General features: G+C 45.3%; 1 protein-coding gene across 1 annotated transcript in view; it reads left to right on the forward strand.

The window, feature by feature from the left end:
- Positions 1 to 23,232, forward strand: part of DUO3 (Homeodomain-like superfamily protein) — a 53,717-nt gene that overhangs the window by 25,109 nt on the left and 5,376 nt on the right. Inside the window, exons 5-6 of the mRNA XM_086523033.1 lie at positions 4,506 to 4,562; positions 4,670 to 4,729. Of these exons, the coding sequence (XP_086379159.1) occupies positions 4,506 to 4,562; positions 4,670 to 4,729 (117 nt within the window). The remainder of the gene's footprint in view (positions 1 to 4,505; positions 4,563 to 4,669; positions 4,730 to 23,232) is intronic.

Genomic DNA, 23,232 nt, shown 5'->3' on the forward strand with positions numbered 1-23,232 from the left:
AATCGTACACGCTTCTTCTGCTTTCTTGCCGATGCAAAAGAAGATTGACGCCCAAATAACCCGGGAAGTCAGTCCCTTTCTTATGCTTTTTATTGTGCTTTTCCGATTTGTTGTTTGCATTCAAAAGCCGGCCGATCTGTGTCTGAACCACCTCTTGTAATTCTTGCTCTGTAAACATCCTCGGAGAAGGAGGTTTCTTGATTGCTGGTTTGATGGGTGGTTGGAACCGGCCTGTTCAATCCAAAAAGGGCGGTAGACTTTACTTCAAACCTTGATTTAGCTTTCACCCATTATTAGTCGTCTATTTTACGTGCGCTATAGTGACACAAGAGAGGGGAATGGGATACAGATGCTAGAATGCACCTGTATGAGAAGACCGACACCAGATTGGCCCCTAACTTAGGCGCCCCTTTCGGTATTTCTTTATTCTTTAAAAGAGGGAATAAATTCTTTAAAAGAGGGAATAAATGCTGTGGATCCCTACAAGCTGCCCCGCACAAACTTGGCTGAATTTCAATTGTTCCGGCCTGATTTCGGCAGCATAACTGTACTAGGACCCTTCACAGTCAGTATTCCCACGCATTGACTGACTTTCCCGACGCATACGGGCACTTTGCAAAACCTGGCGAGAATCTGCAGCACGCTGAATTCTCTGTTTTCAGCCCTGAAAATGCGCCAGATCACCTGTACAGCGGTCCCCTTGCGTCCCCGAACCTCCTGGGGGTATTAGGGTCCGTTTAGGGCCAAAACCCTAAACCTGCAAAAATACACAGCAGGCTGTAATTTACTGTTTCGGGCTCCGTTTCGCGTGCCGGCCGCATCCGTAGCAAGTCCTCGAGCTCCCGCACTTGTAGGGCTACTTGCCCTTTGAATCGGACGAGATTTCTGGCGTGAAACCTCTCCGAATTCACCTGTACCTGCGGGGGGATTAGCCTCTAGCTAATCCAGTACCTGTGCAAGAGGCTCTTGCCTCGGCAATCGCACATGAACCCACACAACTGTACATTGGTCAAATGAAGAGCCCACTAGAGGGGCATAACATACTGCCAAAGGGGAGAGAGAGGGCAGTGCGTAGCGTGCAGGGCATCACTCCTGGCACCGCACTGTACATAGGAGGGAAAGCAAGCACTCCATAGCTCTTAACCTGTGACAAATTTGAAAATGAGCCTCCTCCAGCTTAAAATTCAGCGCCACTTCTTGTTACATGAGGCAAGTGCACCAGAATGTGCCACTTGGCTCATTTACAAGCATTTTCCCGTTTCGGGGTTGCCGTCTAAAAATATCCCAACCGGTTGCCCAGTTGACTTCACGGCAGAGTAAGAAAATGTTCCCCTTGTCATTCCGGAGATAATGACGTCAACACATTTTCAGGTCCCAAAATAGCAATTCCCTAAATTTTAGGAGATGCTGCCATTGTATCTTTCTAGGTCATCCGACCCTCTTTGTACACTGCGGCCACATCCAGAACTGAAATGTCGCCTCTGTAGCAAAGGATTCCACTTTGGCTAGTCAATGACCCCACTTGGCTAACCATAGTCCTTGTCCAACCTTAGTGCTCTCTTGCCCTCAGGCCTGGACTCCCTCTGGACAGTTCCACACTAGCTATGCAATGCAGGGCAGTTAGATTTCCGGAGGGGTGTTTCCAAAAAGTGAAAGTAAATAGATAATAAGAAAGAAATCAACAAAAAGGATAGATAGTAGTCACACGCTGGTGACAGTGGTTCTGTGGCTTTCTGCCACTGGGTGTGCACTTGTGCGATGGGTTGTAGAGACAAAAATTTTGCAAATTTTGGATCCTTCGTAATTTTAATCATCTGCTTTGTTGCCTCGTCAAGTAGTTGTGGACGTTCCACTCTTCAATCTCAAACTGGGTAGGCCGAGGTGGGCCGTACTCTTCCTCTGTTTGCTCATGAGAATCTTCTTCGTGATCTCCTCCCGCATTCGCAGGTACAGAAGAAGTCGACTGTTTCTTGTTGGAATCCATAAGTGCCGTGAGAAAAGGATCGGATTTCCCGGTAGAAGAGAAATCGACCGCGCTCTGATACCACTGTAACAAACTTGGACACCCCAAGTCAAGATTCTACCGCGACACAACAGAGATTCACTTCAAGACAGTTCACAAAGATGTCACGGCCCGGCGTAGTTCCGTGCCCAAAGGTATTGGCCCCAAAGACTGGCGCCCCTTTTGGTATTTCTTTTTTTATTAATCTGTGTTCAAAGTACAAGAGAGTCGGCGGGTGCTCACTCTCAGACTCTGCGTCCAGATGCTCTGAGAAGTGGGGCCCAACTAACTTATTCATTGGTACAAGGGATGCCCAAAAGCTGCCATAAAAATCAGCCAGCGCTTTTTACGCAAATCCGTACGGAAATGCCACGTCAGCATTGTCAGCGCAATCTACGCCGTAAAATCCGGGAGTCCGTACAATGCCAGTGACAGGCGCATAATCCGGAACCTGGATCCACATCAACAGTGTGCATCCGTGTATGTGGGCACTGCAGCGTCATCAGTTTGTGGCACCTGTATGATGATAGGATCTCAAATTTCAATACCAAAAAGTGACAATTGATCAGTGCTCATTGCCAAAACTACAAGAACTTGAAAGCAATGAAAGACTCAAGAAGCAATTAACAATTGTTACAATGATTCTGAGGTTTTGCTGCGAACTCTAATCGGCTTCAGACTATAGTAAAAGGACTAAAAAACCCTTGCCCCACTTAAGCAACCTCACATGGACAGCCGGTCTTCGGTTTTTTAAAAAAAAACATATGCGTACGGATCCTATCCATATGGTAAGAATCCGTATTGTATGGATAGGATCCGTACGTGCGTAGTTGCAACCTTGTGCACATTAGAAACTAGTTTAATACCAAATTTCAGACCCGTTCACAAGTTTGTTGGACATCATCCTCTGCTTTCCTAGACTTACTATAACCGGCCTGTACACAGTATAGGGCGGCCCCAAATCTACAACTTGTTAATTACACACAGAGTACTGATGGGAAAGAGAGAGAGACTCAACACTTCCGTCCAGCGACTAGAATGCCACTGCGCACACGAGACCGACACCCTGTAGGCCCCAAAGACTGGCGCCCCTTGTATTTCTTTATTCAATTTAAGGTAGATGATCCGACCACTTAGTACAAGCTTTCATAAAGCTGTCCAAACTTGGTGAGGGCTGAAAACGCAGGTTTCCGACCTGATTTCGGCAGCATAACGGTGCGAAAACCCCTGCAGGTCAAAAGTACCTGTCTAGGGCGGATTCCCTCACTATCTGGAAGCTTTCTGGTGAGCTGTCGCAGAAATTCAGCGTGCTGTAATTCTCTGTTTTTCACTGCCGGGTGCCCAAAAGCCTGTACACGCATCCCAAGGCTTTCACGAGGCTGCCCTGGTGTTCCCTTGCAGTTTAGGTGTGAAACCCTAAACCTGTAGAAAAACACAGTAGGTTGTAATTCCCTGTTTCGGATTGTTTTTAGCGGAGCGAACACGCCTGCGGGAGTCCCATGCGCAATGGGACAGTTCCCCTGTGAATTGGACGAGGTTTCACGCAAGAAAACTCTCCAGACTCGCAATCTTTCGAGATGGAACCGTGCGTATCTGTGGGGGATTAGCAATTAGCTAATCCGGTTCCTGTTTAGAAGGCTCTTGCCTTGACAAACGCGCATAAATCCCCAGAACTGTACATATTCATCTGAGTAGCCCAACTAGTGGGGCATTACCATATGTGCCAAATGGGAGAGAGAGATGCACGAGAGCAAATCATCGCGCTACATGAGATAGAGGAGAAGGCAAGCTTTCCATTAAAGTTGTAGACCTCCCACTACTCTCACACACACACACACACACACACACACACACACACACACACACACACACTATAAGTTCACTTGTGAGTCAAATCAGCCTCCTCTCTCAAATTGGGCGCCCCCTCTTCATGTTGGATCTGGCAAATTCACCTGGAGCCGCCATGTGTCCAGTTTGCCCCTTTTGAGTTAATTCTCTAGTTCCCACTGACTTATAAAGTTATAAGTGACTTGCGGAGTGGCCCAAATTCCATCTGGCACACACAAACTTCCATACTCATCAAAATTCAATGCTAATTGGCCCGACCAGTCTCAGACTGACCGATCTAGACTCTGGATGTGAGAAACCCGTTCGGCCGCAGCCGTTTCACATTGACCATGCAATGTCCACTTGCACCTTTTCAAAGGTTTAGGGGAAAACAAGTAAAATAAAATAAAGAAAAATATGTAGTACGTATTTAAAGAAGGCAACAGGAAAAATACACCTTCTGGTGACACTTACCTTGGCTCTAAGGTTGTAGCATGTCAACATGGCATTCAAAGCAAGTATGCATGTGAGAAGCCAAGGATTCCTAGGCCAAATCTGCTGTGCACCAGGGGTGGGGGGGGTGGGGATGTTGAGAGGGGGGGACATTCTCTTTCTTTTCTTTGTCCTATTGTGCTTAACAAGGATGAATAAAGATTTTTGTTTTTTGTTGGGGCAGATTTTTGTAAGGCAAAAAAATCGAAGCACGGCCAGGGCTCCTGAAAATTCTATAAAGGTACTTCCTTAGTTACCCTTGCTGCATTCCTGCAACCTTTTCCATTTATTTATGGTTGTTTAAATGCGTGAGGTTAAAGAGGGGTGCTGTTTTCCTTCTCCTTTCAGGCAGTACGAAGGCTGAAAACTTCTCCTTTGACGAAAGAAGAAGAGGCGTGCATTGAGGAGGTTTGACTCTGATTACATACTCCTTTGTTTATTTAATTTCTTATTCGATATGTAACCAGGAGCAAGCCTTTGTTCATGAGATCATCATGCAGGTTTACATTTTTGACCCATTGTTAATATTTTTTGGGTTCACCGAGGATGTTTTGGGTGGGTTTAGTTTAGAGTGGTTTGTGTTTTCCAAACGGTTATTCTGACTCAGAAAGCGCTGATATGAACGTTTCCCTTGTAATTCTCAATGATAATAACTTTGTTTTTGCAAAGTAAAGACTTTCCAGTTGTTGTGCCTGCCTTGGAGATGCATCAATGTGATGATGCCTTTATGGAAGTGTTTGAGTTCTTCATGTCCTGTATATATCTACAGCTGTGCTCTAGTATCACTCAGGAGCTGTTTAGGGAGCGAGTGCTGTTTGACAGCCTGTTTGAGACACTGAACACACACCAGGTCTTTGTTTAGGCCTGACGTGGGTCTGGTGGCTAGTTTCAATGTTGGAGTATTGTCCCCCCCCCTCTTGATATTTTCTACCAGGAGTTTTAGGCCCTTATCATGCTCTATCTGTGTATTGTAGTATATCTATACTTTTGAGTAGGGCAGTGAGGGAGGACCACATGTTTATGTGCACTGGCCTGTCCCTCCTTGTACTGGTTGTGAGGGTAGAGCAAGGCTGCCAGTATTATACATCTCTCTCTCTCTCTCTCTCTCTCTCTCTCTCTCCACTCTTGTTCTCCCATCTCCCTCACTTATGAACTATAGGGATTATTGACATCTGTTTACTTGGTGATTGGGATTATCCCTGTTTCTCCCTCTTTTCTGACCATCCTGTGTTCATCAACTGCCAGTGTTGGTTGTGTGTGTTGGCTGAATGAGGGGGTTTGTGCATCACTTTTGTGCCAGATGGTGTAATTCCTGTCTGTGTTCCACTACCACTTAGAATTGTGAAGCTGCGGTTGCTAGTGCTTGGGTGCTAATACTTGTGTGCAGTCTATCATTATTTTGAGCTATTCACAAGTGCTCAACCACAATAAGATGGTGATGAGGGCGGATGCACATGTTTGGCTCTATTTGAAGGAGCAAGTAATTTCGTTCCAGTCAATCTCAAGGACTCGGGACCAGAGATGCGTATCATACACCAGCATTGAGAGTGATTGCTCCAGATAGGGGGTACAAGTGACCAGATCGGACAGACACAGCCCATTAAATTTTGTTCCAGCCAATGGAGACGACACCCCTTATTTACAGAATTTTGATTACAAAGCGACACAGATACATGAGGCATGTCTTGCTTAACAAAAACAAGAGAGTGATGTAATAGTCTATGTACAATGAGTCTTGTTTATCATAAAACCATGGAATTCTTAAGATAACATCTGCTCTGTCCAGGCGCATGATGTGGAAATCCAGGTTCTCTTTGTAATCAGCTAACTCGAGCGCACATAGGGTTACCCATGCCTGTTTGCATTGTCCCGAACACATTCCCTGGCATATAACCTGTGGAAGGTCCAGCCATAGCTTGAAACACTGAACCACCTCCAAAATAACTAGGATAAGTATTAGGCAATGGAAGGGTCTGACGCATAGCCTGTTCATTGCTCCCTTGACCATTCACAAACGGTTCCTATCCAGCTAAAGCAAGTTGCTTTGGATCATTGGACACCGCTAGTTGCTCAACCACATGGGCTTTCCCTCGAGCATCATGAGTCCTCTGCGCATTGGAAATCTCCTTTTCCTGCAACGGCTCAGTCATGCCCTGTGTAGGAGGCTGAAAACCCTGTGTCGGAGCCTGTAAGAATTCCTGCATCCTTGGGTTGTTAGCCAACTGCTGAAACATGTCCATGCAACAACGCAGTTGAGTTCTAAACAACCTGTCCTCTTCTTGAAGAGTTGAAGGAATTTTCTCTGTGCCATGTGAGGAAGATCTCTCTTCAGGTACTTGGTCTCTCTTCTCTGCCATATCGACAAGCTCTGTGTTGCTTTCACCCACAACAATCCACGCTGCACTTTTTGAAGAAAAAGTGACTATCCCGTCGATGGAACCATATAACCGGCCCGTACAACGTAGAGGGCGGTACTATTTCAATTACCTGTTAACTTTACACAGAGCATTGAGAAGGGAAGAGAACACAGTTGCGTCCAGCGACTAGAATGTCACTGCGCACACGAGACCGACACCCTGTAGGCCCCAAAGACTGGCGCCCCTTTCGGTATTTCTTTATTCAAATTAAGGTAGACGATCCGACCGCTTAGCATAAGCTTTTACAAAGCTGTCCAATCCTGGCGAAGGCTGAAAACGCAGGTTTTCGACCGAATTTCGACAGCATAACGGCGCAAAAACCCCTGTAGGTCAAAAACACCTGTCTAGGATGGATTCCCTCGATATCTGGAAGCTTTCTGGTGAGCTGTCACAGAAATTCAGCGGGCTGTAATTCTCTGTTTTTCACTGCCGGGAGCCCAAAAGCCTGTACACGCATCCCAAGGCTCTCACGAGGCTCCCCCGATGTTCCCTTGCAGTTTAGGTGCGAAACCCTAAACCTGCAGAAAAACACAGCAGGCTGTAATTCCCTGTTTCGGATCGTTTTTAGCGGAGCGAACAGGCCTACGCGTGTCCCAAGGGCTCCCGCACGCAATGGGACAGTTCCCCTGTGAATTGGACGAGTTTTCACGCGAGAAAACTCTCCAAACTCGCAATCTGGCAAACACGCATAAACCCCCAGAACTGTACATAGGTCAAATGAGAAGCCCACTAGTGGGGCATAACATACTGTACGTAGGGGAGAAAGAGAGCAGTATGTAGCGTGCGGGGCATCAGTCCCGTCACCATACTGTGCATAGAGGGCAAGGTAAGCATTCCATAGCTTCTGTACCTGCTACAATCCACCTGAGGCTGAGAATGGCGCCCCCTTTGTTGATATGCAGCTCGTTTTTGCCTCCCAGAGTGGCAGAATCGCTCACAGGCTGACACGTCGCCCAGTTTCCGAGCTTGGGCTTTCCTTGCTAAAAATATCTCAACTGGTGCGTCAGTTGACTTGGCAGTAGAGCAATAAAATGTTCCCCTTGTCATTCCAGAGCTAATGACGCGAACACATTTTCCGGTCAAAAATAGCAGTTCCCTAAATTTTAGGAGATGCTTCCATGGCGTCCCTATCGGTCTCCTGACCATCAATGTGGATTAATTTACTGGCCCCTTTCAACTTATAAAGTTGCAGTGACTTGACGAGTGGCCCAAATTCCAGTTTGGCGCACACGAGCTTCCACACTCATCAGAATTCAATGCTAACTGGCCCGGGCAGTCCCTGTCTGACCGACCTAGATCCCCGATGTGAGAAACCCATTTGGCTGTAGCCGTTTCACACTGGCCATGCAATGTCCACTTGCACCTTTTCAAGGGTTTTGGGACAAACAAGTAAAAATAAAATAAATATATCTAATACTTATTTACGGAAGGCAACAGGAAAAATACACCTCCTGGTGACACACCCCACCCTTGAAATACTGCAAACGACCTCGCTTGCATGCCAATAATACATGCAGATATCTCGTGATATCACATATATTCTATGATGGGAATCCAAGATATACATGCTTCCGGAAATGTAGCGTTGGACGATTAAACAATCCCACCAACCTGGCTACGACACATATATCAAGCATAGAATTCTTCTAGTGTACTCTTGAGCACAAACTTCTCTAGCTAAATTCTGTATGGAAAGAGTAGATACAATTGCTTAACTACTCTCTTGAGCATCATGAACCATGCTCTTGCCTTGCTCCAAAAAGGCTGCATCAAGTCACTGTGGGTTCCATTTGAAAGGCTTCAAGATACAATTGCAATAGCTGAGGTGAATCAAGCAATTCAGACTCTTCCATCCATTTGGCATCTAATGATGGATAGTTCTTGAACTTCACCAAATAGCGTCTTGCAACCTTTCCTCTAACCTTTCTTTCTTTATGTGCCAATATCTGTTCAGGAACAAGGATTTCATCCAATTCTTCCACTTCGAGTTGTTCCTCATCAAGCATATTCTCTGGCACATCACCAACAAAGGGCCTTAGAAGGCTGACATGAAAAGCATTATGTATTTTCCAGCCTCTGGTAGCTTTAACCTGTAAGCTACATCGCTGATCTTTTCTGAAATCTGAAAAGGACCATAATATCGCATACTGAGCTTAGGAAACAAGCGTTCCTTGCCTTTCCTTTTCCTTAACCTGGCCTTTTCAAAGCGCAAAAGTACCCAATCACCAAGTGAAAATACAAGTTCACGACGGTGACGATCAACAGCTTTCTTTTGCTTAGCCTGAGTCTTCTCAAGAGCAATCTTTATCTTCCTGTATGTTTCATCCATATCTTGCACATACTTGTCTGCCTCAAATATCTTGTCCTTAGTCTGCAAAATGGGTGGGACTTTCTTTCCTCCTTCCACTATCTCAAATGGTGCCTTACCTGTTGATGTATGCACAGTGTTATTGTAAGCATATTCAACCAATGGGAGATGGTGTTCCCAAGTTGCCTTGTGCTCTGAGACATAACATTTGAGTAGGTCCAAGACAATAGAATTTGCCTCTTCTGACTGTCCATCAGTTTGCGGATGAAACGAAGAAGAGAACTTGAGCGTAGTGCCCATGTTCTCAAACAATGCCTTCCAGAAAAGACTCGTCATACGTGGATCCCTGTCACTGACAATTGACTGAGGCATCCCATGATATTTAAAGATATTGCTCATGAATATCTTGACCATGTGTTCTGGCTTTATCTTCTTCCTAACAGGAATGAAATGGGCCTACTTACTGAACCTACAAATGATAGTCCAAATCCCATCATTTCCAGTTTGCGTCCTTGGAAGATCAAAGATAAAGTCCATTGCTATACTTTCCCATGGCCTATCAGGGATCGGCAATGGCTGCAACAATCCCGGTTGCTTTTGTCTGTCAAATTTGACTTTTTGGCATACTAAGCATGATCTTACAAATGTGTCAACATCTTGACGCAAAGCTGGCCAATAGAAGAATGCCTCAACCCCTTTCACTGTCGCATCAATTCCACGATGCCCAGCATAAGGTGGAGCATGACTTTCCATCAAAATCTTTGGCCGTAACTGTTTAGTAATGCATAACTTTCCATGCATCATGAGAAAGTCATTCTTAAGCATATAGTGCTCATGATGTTGCCCATCAACAAGCTGGTCATAGATCCTTGCAAAATCTGAATCTTCAGCATATTGTGTCTTCATTTCGTCTAGTTCACAATGGTACGGAATTGACATTGCTGAAATTTGGGGCTTTCGTGACAACGCATCAGCCACCACGTTCTTTTTCCCTTGCACATGCACAATCTGAAAATGGAACATTGACAAGATGTTTACCCATCGCATGTGCTTCTCAGACAACTTCGTCTGTGTAAGAAAATATCGCAAGGTTTGATGATCCGTTTGGACAACAAAATCAGCCCCTAGCAAATAGTGTTTCCAACTAGTGAGAGCATGAATTACTGCCAGCAATTCTTTCTCATAGACTTGCAAGTTCCTTTCAGTCTTCAAAAGAATTCTGCTCTCATATGCGACTACTCGGCCATTTTGCATTAGAACTGCACCAAGACTATGGCCACACGCATCACATTGAACCACAAAAGGTTTAGAAAGATCTGGCAAAATAATTACCGGATCTGAAGTCAGCTTCTCTTTCAAGTGTTTGAACGCTAAAATTTCCTTGGCTGTCCACTTGAAAGTAACTCCTTTTCCTTGCAGTGCATGGAGTGGAGAAGCAATCTCAGCAAAATTTCGGATGAACCTCCTGTAATAGGAACATAAGCCTAGAAAGCTTCGAATGTCATGTACGGACTTCAAGTCTGGCCATGACCGAATTGCTTCTACTTTAGCGGGATCCATGCGTACCCCATCCTTTGAAACAATGTGCCCAAGGAAGTGAATTTCTTGCAAAAAGAACTCACTTTTCTTCGCATTGATGAGTAGCCTATTCTTGCGTAGCTCATTGAAAACTGCGGTCAAGTGATCCCTATGCTCCTCTTCAGACTTTGAGTAGACAATCATGTCATCAAAGAAGGTACCCACGAAGTTTCTATGTGGTCTAAAAATTCTGTCCATCATTCTATTAAATGTGGCAGGAGCATTTGTGAGACCAAATGGCATGACAAGAAACTCATAGAGACCAAATGTTGTCCTGAACGTAGTCTTATGGACATCTTCTGGTCTAATGCGTATCTGATGATACCCGCTCTTAGGTCTATTCTTGTAAACAATGACGCTCCCTCAAGCTGATCAAGAATGTCATCTATCCTCGGTATGGGGAACCTGTTCTTGATAATATTCTTATTCAAGGCGCGATAGTCAATGCACATGCGCCATGAACCATCCTTCTTCTGCACTAAGAGTACAAGCGAATAAAAAGGGGATGAACTGGGCTGAATCAGCCCCTTCTCTAAAAGCTCGTTGACCTGACCCATAATCTCTTTCTGCTGGGCTGCACTAACCCTGTACGGTGGTCTTTTCGGTGGACTAGAACCTAGCACAAGATCTATAGTATGATCCTCAGGTCTCTCAGGAGGTAACTCCCCTGGCAAAGAGTCCGAAAAACAATCACTGAAACCACTCAAAAAAGTTGACATGTCTTTATCTAAGGTAGACAAATTAGATACAACTTGAGGTACTTCTTTTGCAAAGATCAAGTACGCAGAAAGATGATTCTTTATTACATATGAAATAGCAGAAGCAGAAACAACTGGAACAGACTTGCCTTTAAGCTTTACATCAAGGACATGAGTCTTTCCTCTATGTACAAGGGTAATATTTTTGTTGTAAGTATCCACCATAGCATGCAACCTGTAACACCATGGGATACCCAATAACACATCACAGCCCTCAAGCGGCATAATATGAAATTCTTCCGCATCCACATAACTCTGAATGTGCAGACGAAGCTTTCCCAGAATGGGAGTAACAGGCTCTGAATGTCCTGGGCATGCCAAACCTGCTTCGCATGTCATACTTATCTCCTCTGCACGAATGCCCAACTTTGATGCCAATTCTGGTGATATGAAATTTGCACGGGCTCCTGGATCAAAGAAAACCAGTACTGTTTGGTCTCTAACTTTGCCCCAAGCTCTGCACAGCTCCGTGGCATCTGTGTTTGACTGATCTCCAACCAAATCTGGAACAAGTCCTGCACTCGGCTTTGGCTTCTTCCCTTTATGGTCTGACTTGTCATCCTTATCCTGTGACTTCTTTTGTGGGCACTCATTTGCAAAGTGTCCTTCCTATTCACAAATGTAGCATTTCTTGGCCTCCCTAAGAGCTTTCCTTTCTTGAAAAGTTTTGCCAGAAAAATGCCTTTTTTGTCCTTGTCCTCGTTCCGAAGAAGATTTAGACTGCTTCTTGGACGTATCAGCTTCTTCAGTGGAGGGCTTCTTTGTGGGAGGCTCAGAAGACTTTGCTGCAACATTGCCCTTGGCTGAAAACTGTTTGCCCTGGGCCCCTTTCTTGTGGCTATTAAATCCATTGGAATCTCCCTTCGACAGATTGTTGGCCACTCTTGCATTCTCTATCAATTGAAACATATTCATGACAGTAGTCTTTGTGCAGTAGTCCCTGATTTTCTTGGGCAATCCGCAACAGTACTTCTCAATTTGTTCTGACAAAGGCACAAACCTGTAAGAGGTGACTGGCAACAGTGCGGCCCAAAACCGTTTATTGTACTCTTCGAGATCCGCACACTGTTTAGCATTCAACTCGTGCCATTCCGTCATTACATCCACTTCAAAAGTGTTTGTCAACCATGCAGGCGCAAAAAGTTGTTTGAATTGGACCCACGTTGTTGGGGCTTGACCTTGGTTCAACAATGCGGTCCACCATTGAAGCGCATTCCCTTTCAAGAAAGTGGCAACCTTGCGTATCTTTGAAGATTCCGTGAAGTTGCCTCCAGCATAAGCTGCATCAAACTGCTGTATAAAGGTCAAAGCCTTTAATTGGTCCTCAGTTCCTCTGAAAGTTTCAAACTTCACTCCCTGCCCACCTTCCTTGTAATCCTTAGGCTGACTCAAAGGAGCCACATTATCATAAACAGGTGCCTGTAGCAGTGGTGCTCCATGAGTGTTCATTCCAGCACTCGCATCAACTGTTTTCCCTGTCATATCTGCATTTTGTACGTATGGCTGCGAAAAACCAGCCATACCAAATTGTGTTCTAGGCACTCGAAACTGGCCATAGGCACCCTGAAAACTAGGTTGGATACCCATGTTCGCGTACATAGGGTTACCCATGCCTGTTTGCATTGTCCCGAACACATTCCCTGGCATATAACCTGTGGAAGGTCCAGCCATAGCTTGAAACACTGAACCACCTCCAAAATAACCAGGATAAGTATTAGGTAATGGAAGGGTCTGACGCATAGCCTGTTCATTGCTCCCTTGACCATTCACAAACGGTTCCTGTCCAGCTAAAGCAAGTTGCTTTGGATCATTGGACACCGCTAGTTGCTCAACCACATGGGCTTTCCCTCGAGCATCATGAGTCCTCTGCGCATTGGAAATCTCCTTTTCCTGCAACGGCTCAGTCATGCCCTGTGTAGGAGGCTGAAAACCCTGTGTCGGAGCCTGTAAGAATTCCTGCATCCTTGGGTTGTTAGCCAACTGCTGAAACATGTCCATGCAACAACGCAGTTGAGTTCTAAACAACCTGTCCTCTTCTTGAAGAGTTGAAGGAATTTTCTCTGTGCCATGTGAGGAAGATCTCTCTTCAGGTACTTGGTCTCTCTTCTCTGCCATATCGACAAGCTCTGTGTTGCTTTCACCCACAACAATCCACGCTGCACTTTTTGAAGAAAAAGTGAATATCCCGTCGATGGAACCATATAACCGGCCCGTACAACGTAGAGGGCGGTACTATTTCAATTACCTGTTAACTTTACACAGAGCATTGAGAAGGGAAGAGAACACAGTTGCGTCCAGCGACTAGAATGTCACTGCGCACACGAGACTCACACCCTGTAGGCCCCAAAGACTGGCGCCCCTTTCGGTATTTCTTTATTCAAATTAAGGTAGACGATCCGACCGCTTAGCACAAGCTTTTACAAAGCTGTCCAAACCTGGCGAAGGCTGAAAACGCAGGTTTTCGACCGAATTTCGACAGCATAACGGCGCAAAAACCCCTGTAGGTCAAAAACACCTGTCTAGGACGGATTCCCTCGATATCTGGAAGCTTTCTGGTGAGCTGTCACAGAAATTCAGCGGGCTGTAATTCTCTGTTTTTCACTGCCGGGAGCCCAAAAGCCTGTACACGCATCCCAAGGCTCTCACGAGGCTCCCCCGATGTTCCCTTGCAGTTTAGGTGCGAAACCCTAAACCTGCAGAAAAACACAGCAGGCTGTAATTCCCTGTTTCGGATCGTTTTTAGCGGAGCGAACAGGCCTACGCGTGTCCCAAGGGCTCCCGCACGCAATGGGACAGTTCCCCTGTGAATTGGACGAGTTTTCACGCGAGAAAACTCTCCAAACTCGCAATCTTTCGTGATGGAACTGTGCGTACCTGTGGGGGATTAGCAATTAGCTAATCCGGTTCCTGTTCAGAAGGCTCTTGCCTTGGCAAACGCGCATAAACCCCCAGAACTGTACATAGGTCAAATGAGAAGCCCACTAGTGGGGCATAACATACTGTACGTAGGGGAGAAAGAGAGCAATATGTAGCGTGCGGGGCATCACTCCTGTCACCATACTGTGCATAGAGGGCAAGGTAAGCATTCCATAGCTTCTGTACCTGCTACAATCCACCTGAGGCTGAGAATGGCCCCCCCTTTGTTGATATGCAGCTCGTTTTTGCCTCCCAGAGTGGCAGAATCGCTCACAGGCTGACACGTCACCCAGTTTCTGAGTTTGGGCTTTCCTTGCTAAAAATATCTCAACTGGTGCGTCAGTTGACTTGGCAGTAGAGCAATAAAATGTTCCCCTTGTCATTCCAGAGCTAATGACGCGAACACATTTTCCGGTCAAAAATAGCAGTTCCCTAAACTTTAGGAGATGCTTCCATGGCGTCCCTATCGGTCTCCTGACCATCGTTGAAGACTACCATTTGACCAACATCTACAATGTGGGTTAATTTACTGGCCCCTTTCAACTTATAAAGTTGCAGTGACTTGACGAGTGGCCCAAATTCCAGTTTGGCGCACACGAGCTTCCATACTCATCAGAATTCAGTGCTAACTGGCCCGGGCAGTCCCTGTCTGACCGACCTAGATCCCCGATGTGAGAAACCCATTTGGCTGCAGCCGTTTCACACTGGCCATGCAATGTCCACTTGCACCTTTTCAAGGGTTTTGGGACAAACAAGTAAAAATAAAATAAATATATCTAATACTTATTTACGGAAGGCAACAGGAAAAATACACCTCCTGGTGACAGCGGCACCCATCAAGTACCGAGGAAGCATCTGCATCCTTTGTGCTTCTGATTCTTCATGGAAATCAACATAAGTTGTCCATTGGCGAAGCCAATTATTAACTGCAACCTGTGTACACTCTTTCTCCCCACGAGACAATTGAGTGATTCGTCCAACCTGTGAATGCACATTATCGGCAATTTGCACTGCAATTGTCGACTTTCAAATCCGCTCAGAGAAAACATCATAGTCGTCGACTGAGCTGTTATTTCGGGAGCAAAATAAAGGCTATATAAAGCGCCTGGAGATGACAAATATTAATGTTGGTATTCCATGAGAATGGCATGCAAAAACAGAAAATAATTTCTTACCTGGAGTGCCCTCGTCTCGTAAATCAAAACTGGAGGACTCCGTCGCGGAAAACCGAGAGGAGTATTAGAATTCGATTGAAATACCAGTTGTTACTGCTTTGGAAATGTATAAAGATACAAAGTCTTCTGATGTTGACTTTTATCAATGTGTACCATCTGTTTGGTTTGATTCATTAGTGCTTGGTACTTCTGTCACTGAATTTCGTAAAAAAGTTTCATGTTCCTATGTTGAACTTTGGGATTCCGACGAATCCAACCTTATTCGAGAAATCATGACTGATTTCAAGGATGTTTTTCCTTATGATCTACCTCCTGACTTGCCGCCTTCGAGAGGAGTAGATCATGGCATTGAGTTGGTGGCTGGTAGTCAGCCCTTCTCAAAGCAACCCTATCGGTTTAGTAAAACCGAGGAGGACGAGACGCATGGACAATTTGATAGATCGGCTCCATGGAGCATTGTACTTTACGAAGATAGCCCTGCGATCAGGCTATCACCATTTACGGATCAAACTGGAAGATATTCCTAAGATAGGTTTCCATACGCGTTATGGTCACTATGTGTTTTTGGTCTTGCCTTTTGGCATGACCAATGCTCCAGCCACGTTTCAGCAGATGATGAATGATCTGCTGAGACCGTTTCTAGGCAACTTCGTTGTTGTCTTTCTCGATGACATCTTGATCTACATCCGAAGTTTGTCTGAACACTTAGCACATATACGCACTGTTCTCGAAGTACTGAGAACTGAGAAGCTTTATGCTAAGGCTTCTAAGTGCGAATTCTTTAGGGAAGAGTTTGGGTCGACCCTGAAAAACTGGATAAAGTGCGAAATTGGCCCATTCTGAAGAACGTGCGCCAAGTAAAGTCCTTTTTAGGCTTTACTGGATTGTTTCGCAAGTTTATCAAGGATTACTCTATAATTGCTGCTCCGCTTACGCAAATTTTAAAAGGAGGGGTGAAAGGGCTGAAGACTTCGGGTCCTCACCATAAAGGTAATCCCCCTGTTGTCTGGAATGAGTGTCTCGACGAGAGCTTTCGTACACTAAAGCACTTGGTGACTACTGTGCCACCAATACTGCACATTGTGGTTGAAACGGATGCTAGTGAATGCCATTGGTGCGGCGTTATACCAGGATGGACGTCTTGTTACTTGGTGAGCCTAATGAACTTTTGCACTTTCTGGATCGTGGAGTGAGCCACTTGGCTCAATTTCAACCATTCGATGATTGAAATCTCGGCTGTTCGTAGAAAAGCACGACAATGCAATTTAACTTTAAGCGAGACATCCTTCGAAAAGATAGTGAACAGGCGATGCAACAGGTGAGGCCGAGGGTACAGTACTACAGAACCCACCGCATGCTTCTATCAGAAGAGGGGTTTGTCTGTATGTAGCTGATGTTGACCTCGCCGAGAGCAAGGAGACGATGAATCCGTCACATCCTGGAGAAGGGCCAGCGGCCGGCTGGATGAGGGGAAGAAGGAGACGGTTGAAAAAGATGTTGTGCTTGGCACTGCCTTGGTCGATTTGTATGCCAAATGTGGTGGGCTTCAGAAAGCACAAAAAGTGCTTGAGAAGCTTCTTGTTTGGAATATCGTCTATTGGAATGGAGACGGCCTGCAGTAGAAATTTGCAACAATCAGGCAAGTGCATTTTGAGAGAGCGTATATACTGTTTGAGTCATGGTGTATTTTGTGGCGGTAATCTTGCCTAGAAAACTCACTCGGTCTGCTGGTTTCAGGTTTGGCCATGGATGCCATAGATATCACAGAAACGATGACGTAAAACACATACTACTGGCAAGGTGGTGTAACAGCGTAAGGAAGGTTTAGGAGCCGATCCATGTGCAAATGACCAATACCAAAGGTACATTTATATTCCGTATTTCGATTTCGTTTAAGTTATCTCAAAAGCATCATGTGCACATTAAAGCAATGAATTTACATCAGTTTTATTGGAAACACTATAGATGAAGGTGACAAGGATTGAAGAACTTATGCGATGTCTGACAAAGAGACACATGGGGATTACACCACGGCATGGCAACCTAGGATGATACATGTTATCGGTAATGAGTTCTTTTTGGTGCAAATGCGGTATTTTTATCATAAGAGAGTCCCTCAAACACTTGAGGAGAAGCATAAGTCCCCCTTCAACACTAGAGGGGATAAAAGTGGCAAGGGAAGGGCACATTCCCTACGGTATTATTATAAATGTGGAGAACGGTGCCAATTCCACACCATACGTATGTTGCGTTTGAAAGTAAGAAACTTTCTGATGCTGAGATGCGTTATCCAACGTATGAGAAGGAGCTTTACACCGTAGTCCACGCCTTGAGGAAATGGCGGCACTACTTGTATGGCTTCACGTTTGTTACATGGACAGATCATTACTCCTTGCGCTAAGTCTGTGATCAGGGTGATCTTAGAGGCCGGAAGGCTAGATGGGTTGAGCTTATGCAAGAGTTTGACTTTGAGATCCGTTATAGAAAAGGATCCAGCAATCGAGTTGCCGATGCACTTACCAGGATTCCTGAGGTTAATGCCTTGTCTATGGCTGAAATCTCGACGGATTTCTATCTCTCTCTCCGAGAGCTATGTCGTTCCGATGGCCATTTTGGCAAGATATGGAACGAGGTCGAAGCGGGGCATGGCTCGCGTACAGGCTTGGGTGATCCGGAGACCCAAGTGAGTCGTGCTAGAGAGACGAGATAGCGACAATATCCCATTAAAGGTGGACTATTATTCATAAATGGAAAAGTCTGCGTGTCGGAAATCAATGAGATTCAACAAAGGATTTTGTCCGAATGCCATGATGTTCCTAGCACTAGGCACCCAGGTATCCAGAGAACTTTGTCTTTGGTCAAGCGATATTTCTATTGGCCAAGGTTGTGCTCTTACATAGAGAGCTATGTGAAGAGATGCGCTCAGTGTCAGGTCAATAAGGTAGATCGCCTTAGGAAAGCTGGCCTGCTACACCCATTGAAAATCCCAGATGCAAAGTGGCAAAGTATTTCCATGGACTTTATCGTTGGTTTGCCAAATACTAGTCGGGGCAATGACGCTATTTGGGTTGTGGTCGATAGACTCACAAAAATGGCAAAGTTTATACCAATGAAATCAACAATAAAAAGCCATGAGTTGGCGGTTTTATTTGTCGATCAGCTTTATAAGCTGTATTTGGTTTGCCAAGTACTAGTCGGGGCAATGACGCTATTTGGGTTGTGGTCGATAGACTCACAAAAATGGCAAAGTTTATACCAACGAAATCAACAGTAAAAAGCCATGAGTTTGCGGTTTTATTTGTCGATCAGCTTTATAAGCTGTATGGTTTGCCAGAGGATATCGTGAGTGATCAAGATACTAAGTTCACTGGCCGATTTTGGCGAGATGTGTTTGCTTATCTTCAGACGAAGTTGAGTATGTCGTCTTCTGACCATCTGAGTCCGACGGACAAACTGAGAGGATGAATCAGACGTTAGAGGACATGTTAAGAGCCTATGTCTCTCACAGGCATTCTGATTGGGAAAGATATCTTCCACATTTAGAGTTTGCCTATAATAGTAGCAAGCATTCTGCTACTGGATTTAGCGCGTTCATGCTGATGTATGGATTTGAGCCTAATCCCCAATTGCTATTGGCTTAGAGAAAGTCAAGGAACGCCAAGCTCGTGATTTCCTGTATGGCATGCAAGAAATGCTCGAATTGGCTAAGGATAGTATAAGAACGACTCGTGATCAAGTCACTACTTATGCTAACCAAAAGAGATCTCCAAGGACTCTAGATGTGGGACAATGGATCTATCTGAAGATACCCAAGGATTCCAAGACTATGCGAACAGGAAAGCATTATAAGCTTTCAGCTAGATATTGTGGTCCGTTCTTGATCACAAAGAAAATTGGCCAAGTTGCCTATAAACTGGCTCTTCCTTCGGATGTTAGTGTACATCCAGTGTTTCATGTCAGCCGCCTTAAAGTAAAATTAGGCGAAGCCGACGTTGTGCCCATCGAGGAAAATGTATGGCAAGATATGCATCGTACCGTCATTCGTGCCAAAAGGCTTATGACGAGTACTTAATTAAATGGAAGTTAGAGCTTTGAAAGCTCGGTATCCCCACTTCATTGATGAGGACATCAATGGTTCTTAAGGGGGGAAGTATGTTATGTCCCGCTCTCTGGAGAGGGGATCTAGTCCAGACGTCGTCGGGATGGACATCCAGTGTCCGTGCGGACGTAGTGTGAACACGGCCAGTGTGCACTATGGCCGGCCATTATTATAAAAGGGAGGCCAAGGCCTCATTTGCAATCATCGACCCCCACTGGCAGAGTGCCAATGGTTAGCCCGAGAGGCTAGGAGTGCGCGAGGTCACCTCGAGGAGGTGAGGCCGGGTGGTATGGGACGCTCGGTCTTACAGGTGCACGCCTACGTCCTCGGACGCTGGCCCCAACACGGGGAGCTGCCGGATGGTGGCTATGGTCGGGTGGCTCGTCTGACGCGTGTCTGTAGGCGATCCGTGTAGCCGGGAGATCCACTCTCTTCGTTCGTTTCAGATGGTTTTATGATGATGCATGGCAGATTATGTGTCACTAGGCCATTGCGACATAAAGTTATGGTAGAAAGCCATGCCCCACCGTATGTAGGGCCTCGTGGTATCTGATATAGATGCGACAGTAAAAGCGGTCGAGACATTCTTTTATTGGCCTACTTGAGGAGAGATGTGGATGCCTTTGTGCGAGCGTGCGTGATTTGCCAAAAGGTCAAGTTTGACGGGCAAAAGGCAGCGGAGTTGTTACGGCCACTACCTATTCCAGATAAGCCATGGGAAAGTATTGCTATGGATTTCATCTTTGATCTTCCAAGAACACCGATGGGAATGATGGTATATTTGCAGGTTCAACAAGTAGGCCCATTTTATTATTGTCAGGAAGAAGATAAAATCTGATTAGATGGCACGATTGTTTATGTACAATGTGTTCAAGTACCATGGTATGCCACAGTCTATTGTCAGTGATCGTGATCCTCGTATGACCAGCCTATTTTGGAAAGGCTTGTTTGAAAACATGGGCACCATGCCCAAGTTTTCCTCCTCATTTCAACCTTATACTGATGGACAGTAAGAAGAGGCTAACTCTACTGTTTTAGATCCGTTGAAATGCTGTGTCAGTCTTCGGATAAAAGTGGGAACAGTATCTACCCATGCCTGAGTATGCGTACAACGATACGATGCATTCTTCAACAGGCAAGGCACCTTTGGAAATTGTTGAGGGTGGCAAAAAGGTTCCTCCCATTTTGCACACAAAGGACAAGATTTTTGAGGCAGATTGATATGTAGAGAACATGGATGCAATGTATAAGAAGATCAAACTTGCCTTGGAGAAGACTCAGGCAAAGCAAGAAAAGGGCTGCTAATCGTCACCGACGTGAGTTGTTGTTTTCACCTGGTGATTGCGTACTCTTACGGGTTGAAAAGGCCAGGATAAAGAAGATGAAGGGCAAGGAAAGGTTGTTCCCGAAGCTCAGTATGCGCTACTATGGACCTTTCCAAGTACTTGACAAGATCAACGATGTTGCTTATAGGCTGAAATTGCGTGACACTTTGAAGATTCATAATGCGTTTCACGTGAGTCTTCTAAGACCCTTTGCGGGTGATGTGCCAGAAGATACGATGAGGATCAACCAGAAGTTGAGGAACTTGATGAAATCTTGGTACCTGAGCACATTTTGGCACATAAGGAAAGAAAAGTTAAGGGAAAAGTTGCACAATGGTATTTGGTGAAGTTCAGGAACTATCCACCTATGGATGCAAAGTGGATGGAAGAGTATGAACTGCTAGAGTCACCGAATGTACTGCAGCTTTACCTTGAGGCCTTTGGGTTACAACCTACGTATGCCCCAACTCAACGTGCTCAAAAAAAGGGTCATAATGGAGCTAGCACATCAAATGTACATATGGATTCAGTGCAAGAGAAGTGTACACTGCTCTACAATTGTTAAAGGTATTATGCTCACTTCTACGATAGATGAAAATGACAAAAATATGGAGGTTTTATTAAGTCATTTGTATCTATGTTTCATGACCTTTCCTGTGGATACATGTGATGATAGGAGGGTGCTAATCTCACTAAATCATCTATGGCATGTATATTTGGCATGCAATCGAGGACGTTTGCGAATTCAAGATAGGGGTATGTCATGAGGTTGTGGCAACCACTAACCTTAGTTGTTGGTTTCTTTCCCTTCATTTTTGTTTGATTTTTGGGGCCCTCTTTTTGAAGTCACAAATGATTGGACATTGTGTGGCCAGTGTGAAACGGCCGATGGCCGAGAGTTTCATCCGGAGCTGGGAAGGACATGTCGTCACGAGATGGTCGGCGGGCCAGAGGGCATTGAAATCCCGGTGGCAAAAGTGTGTCTAGGCTCGGTTCAAAGTTGGTGGGTACTAGGAAATTAACTCAAAAGAGGCAATTTGGACACTTGGCGGCTCCAAGTCAATTTTCTATACTTGCATGAAGAGGAGGCGCCCAAATTGAGAGAAGGGGCTGATTTGCTTCATAAGTGAACTACTGTGTGTGTGAGTAGTGGGTGCATGTGATCACAACGTTAATGGAAAGCTTGCCTTCTCCCTTGTCTTATGTAGCACGATGATTCCTCTCTCATGCATCTCTTTCCCCCTTTGAATACAAAAACGTGATGCGCCGCTCGAGGGCTTTTTGTTTGTATGTACAGTTGTGTGGGTTCATGCGCAATTGCTGAGGCAAGAGTCTCTTGCACAGGTACTGGATTAGCTAATTGCTAATCCCCCATAGGTATAGGTGAACTCGGAGAGATTTCACGCGAGAAATCTCGTCCGATTCAAAGGGCAAGTAGCCCTACATGTGCGGGAGCTTGAGGGCTTGCTAGGATGCGATCGGCACGTGAAACGGAGGCCTGTGTATTTTTTGCAGGTTTAGAGTTTTGACCTTAATTGATCCCTAATAACCCGAGGAGCTTCGGGAAAGCTAGGGGATCACTGCATAGGTGATTTGGTGCATTTTGGGGGCAGAAAGCAGAGAATTTAGCATGTTGCAGATTCTCGCTAAGTTTTGGAAAGTGCTGGTATGTGCTGGGAAAGTCACCTTTACATGGGGATTTTGTCTATGAAGCCTCCTACTGTGGTTATGCTGTCGAAATCGGGCTAGAGTACGTCATTTTCAGCTGAGGACAGCTCGTAGGAACCAAGTTTTATAAGAATAAAGAAATACCGAAAGAGGCGCTAGTCTTTGGGGCCTACAAGGTGTTGCTGTCTGCTTGGTAGCACTCTAGCTGCCAAGCCATGGTTTGTTTGAAGTGTTAATTCCAATCACAAGTTTATGTGTGAAGTTTCTCTGTGTTGTAAAGTTCAAGTAAAGTTTACCAAGTAAAGATTTGGGTGAAAGCTAAAGCCTACCGCCCTACAGGCCGATTTCAGTGGCTAGTAAGTTCGGGGCACAAACCCAAAGATTCTTCGATAGCTTGCTCTGTTTGTTCTTGAATCTTTAAGGACCGGTATGCTTTCAGAAAAGCACACGCCTGAAGCTCTGATACTACTGTAACGGAAGGGCACCATGTGCCAATGGAAAAGAACAGACTAAACAACTTTAAGCACTTCAAATAACACTAAACTGAAAGAGATGCACGACATACGAGACGGGGAGTGGCGGAGTTTCACCTGGCTCCAAACCTTGGTTCCCCTTTCGGTATTTCTTTATTTTACTTCAACAAGGTACAATCCTTGCGGCTCTGCTC

Source organism: Adiantum capillus-veneris, chromosome 11, assembly GCF_014529385.1.
Source record: "Adiantum capillus-veneris isolate H3 chromosome 11, ASM1452938v2, whole genome shotgun sequence".
NCBI lineage: Eukaryota > Viridiplantae > Streptophyta > Polypodiopsida > Polypodiales > Pteridaceae > Adiantum > Adiantum capillus-veneris.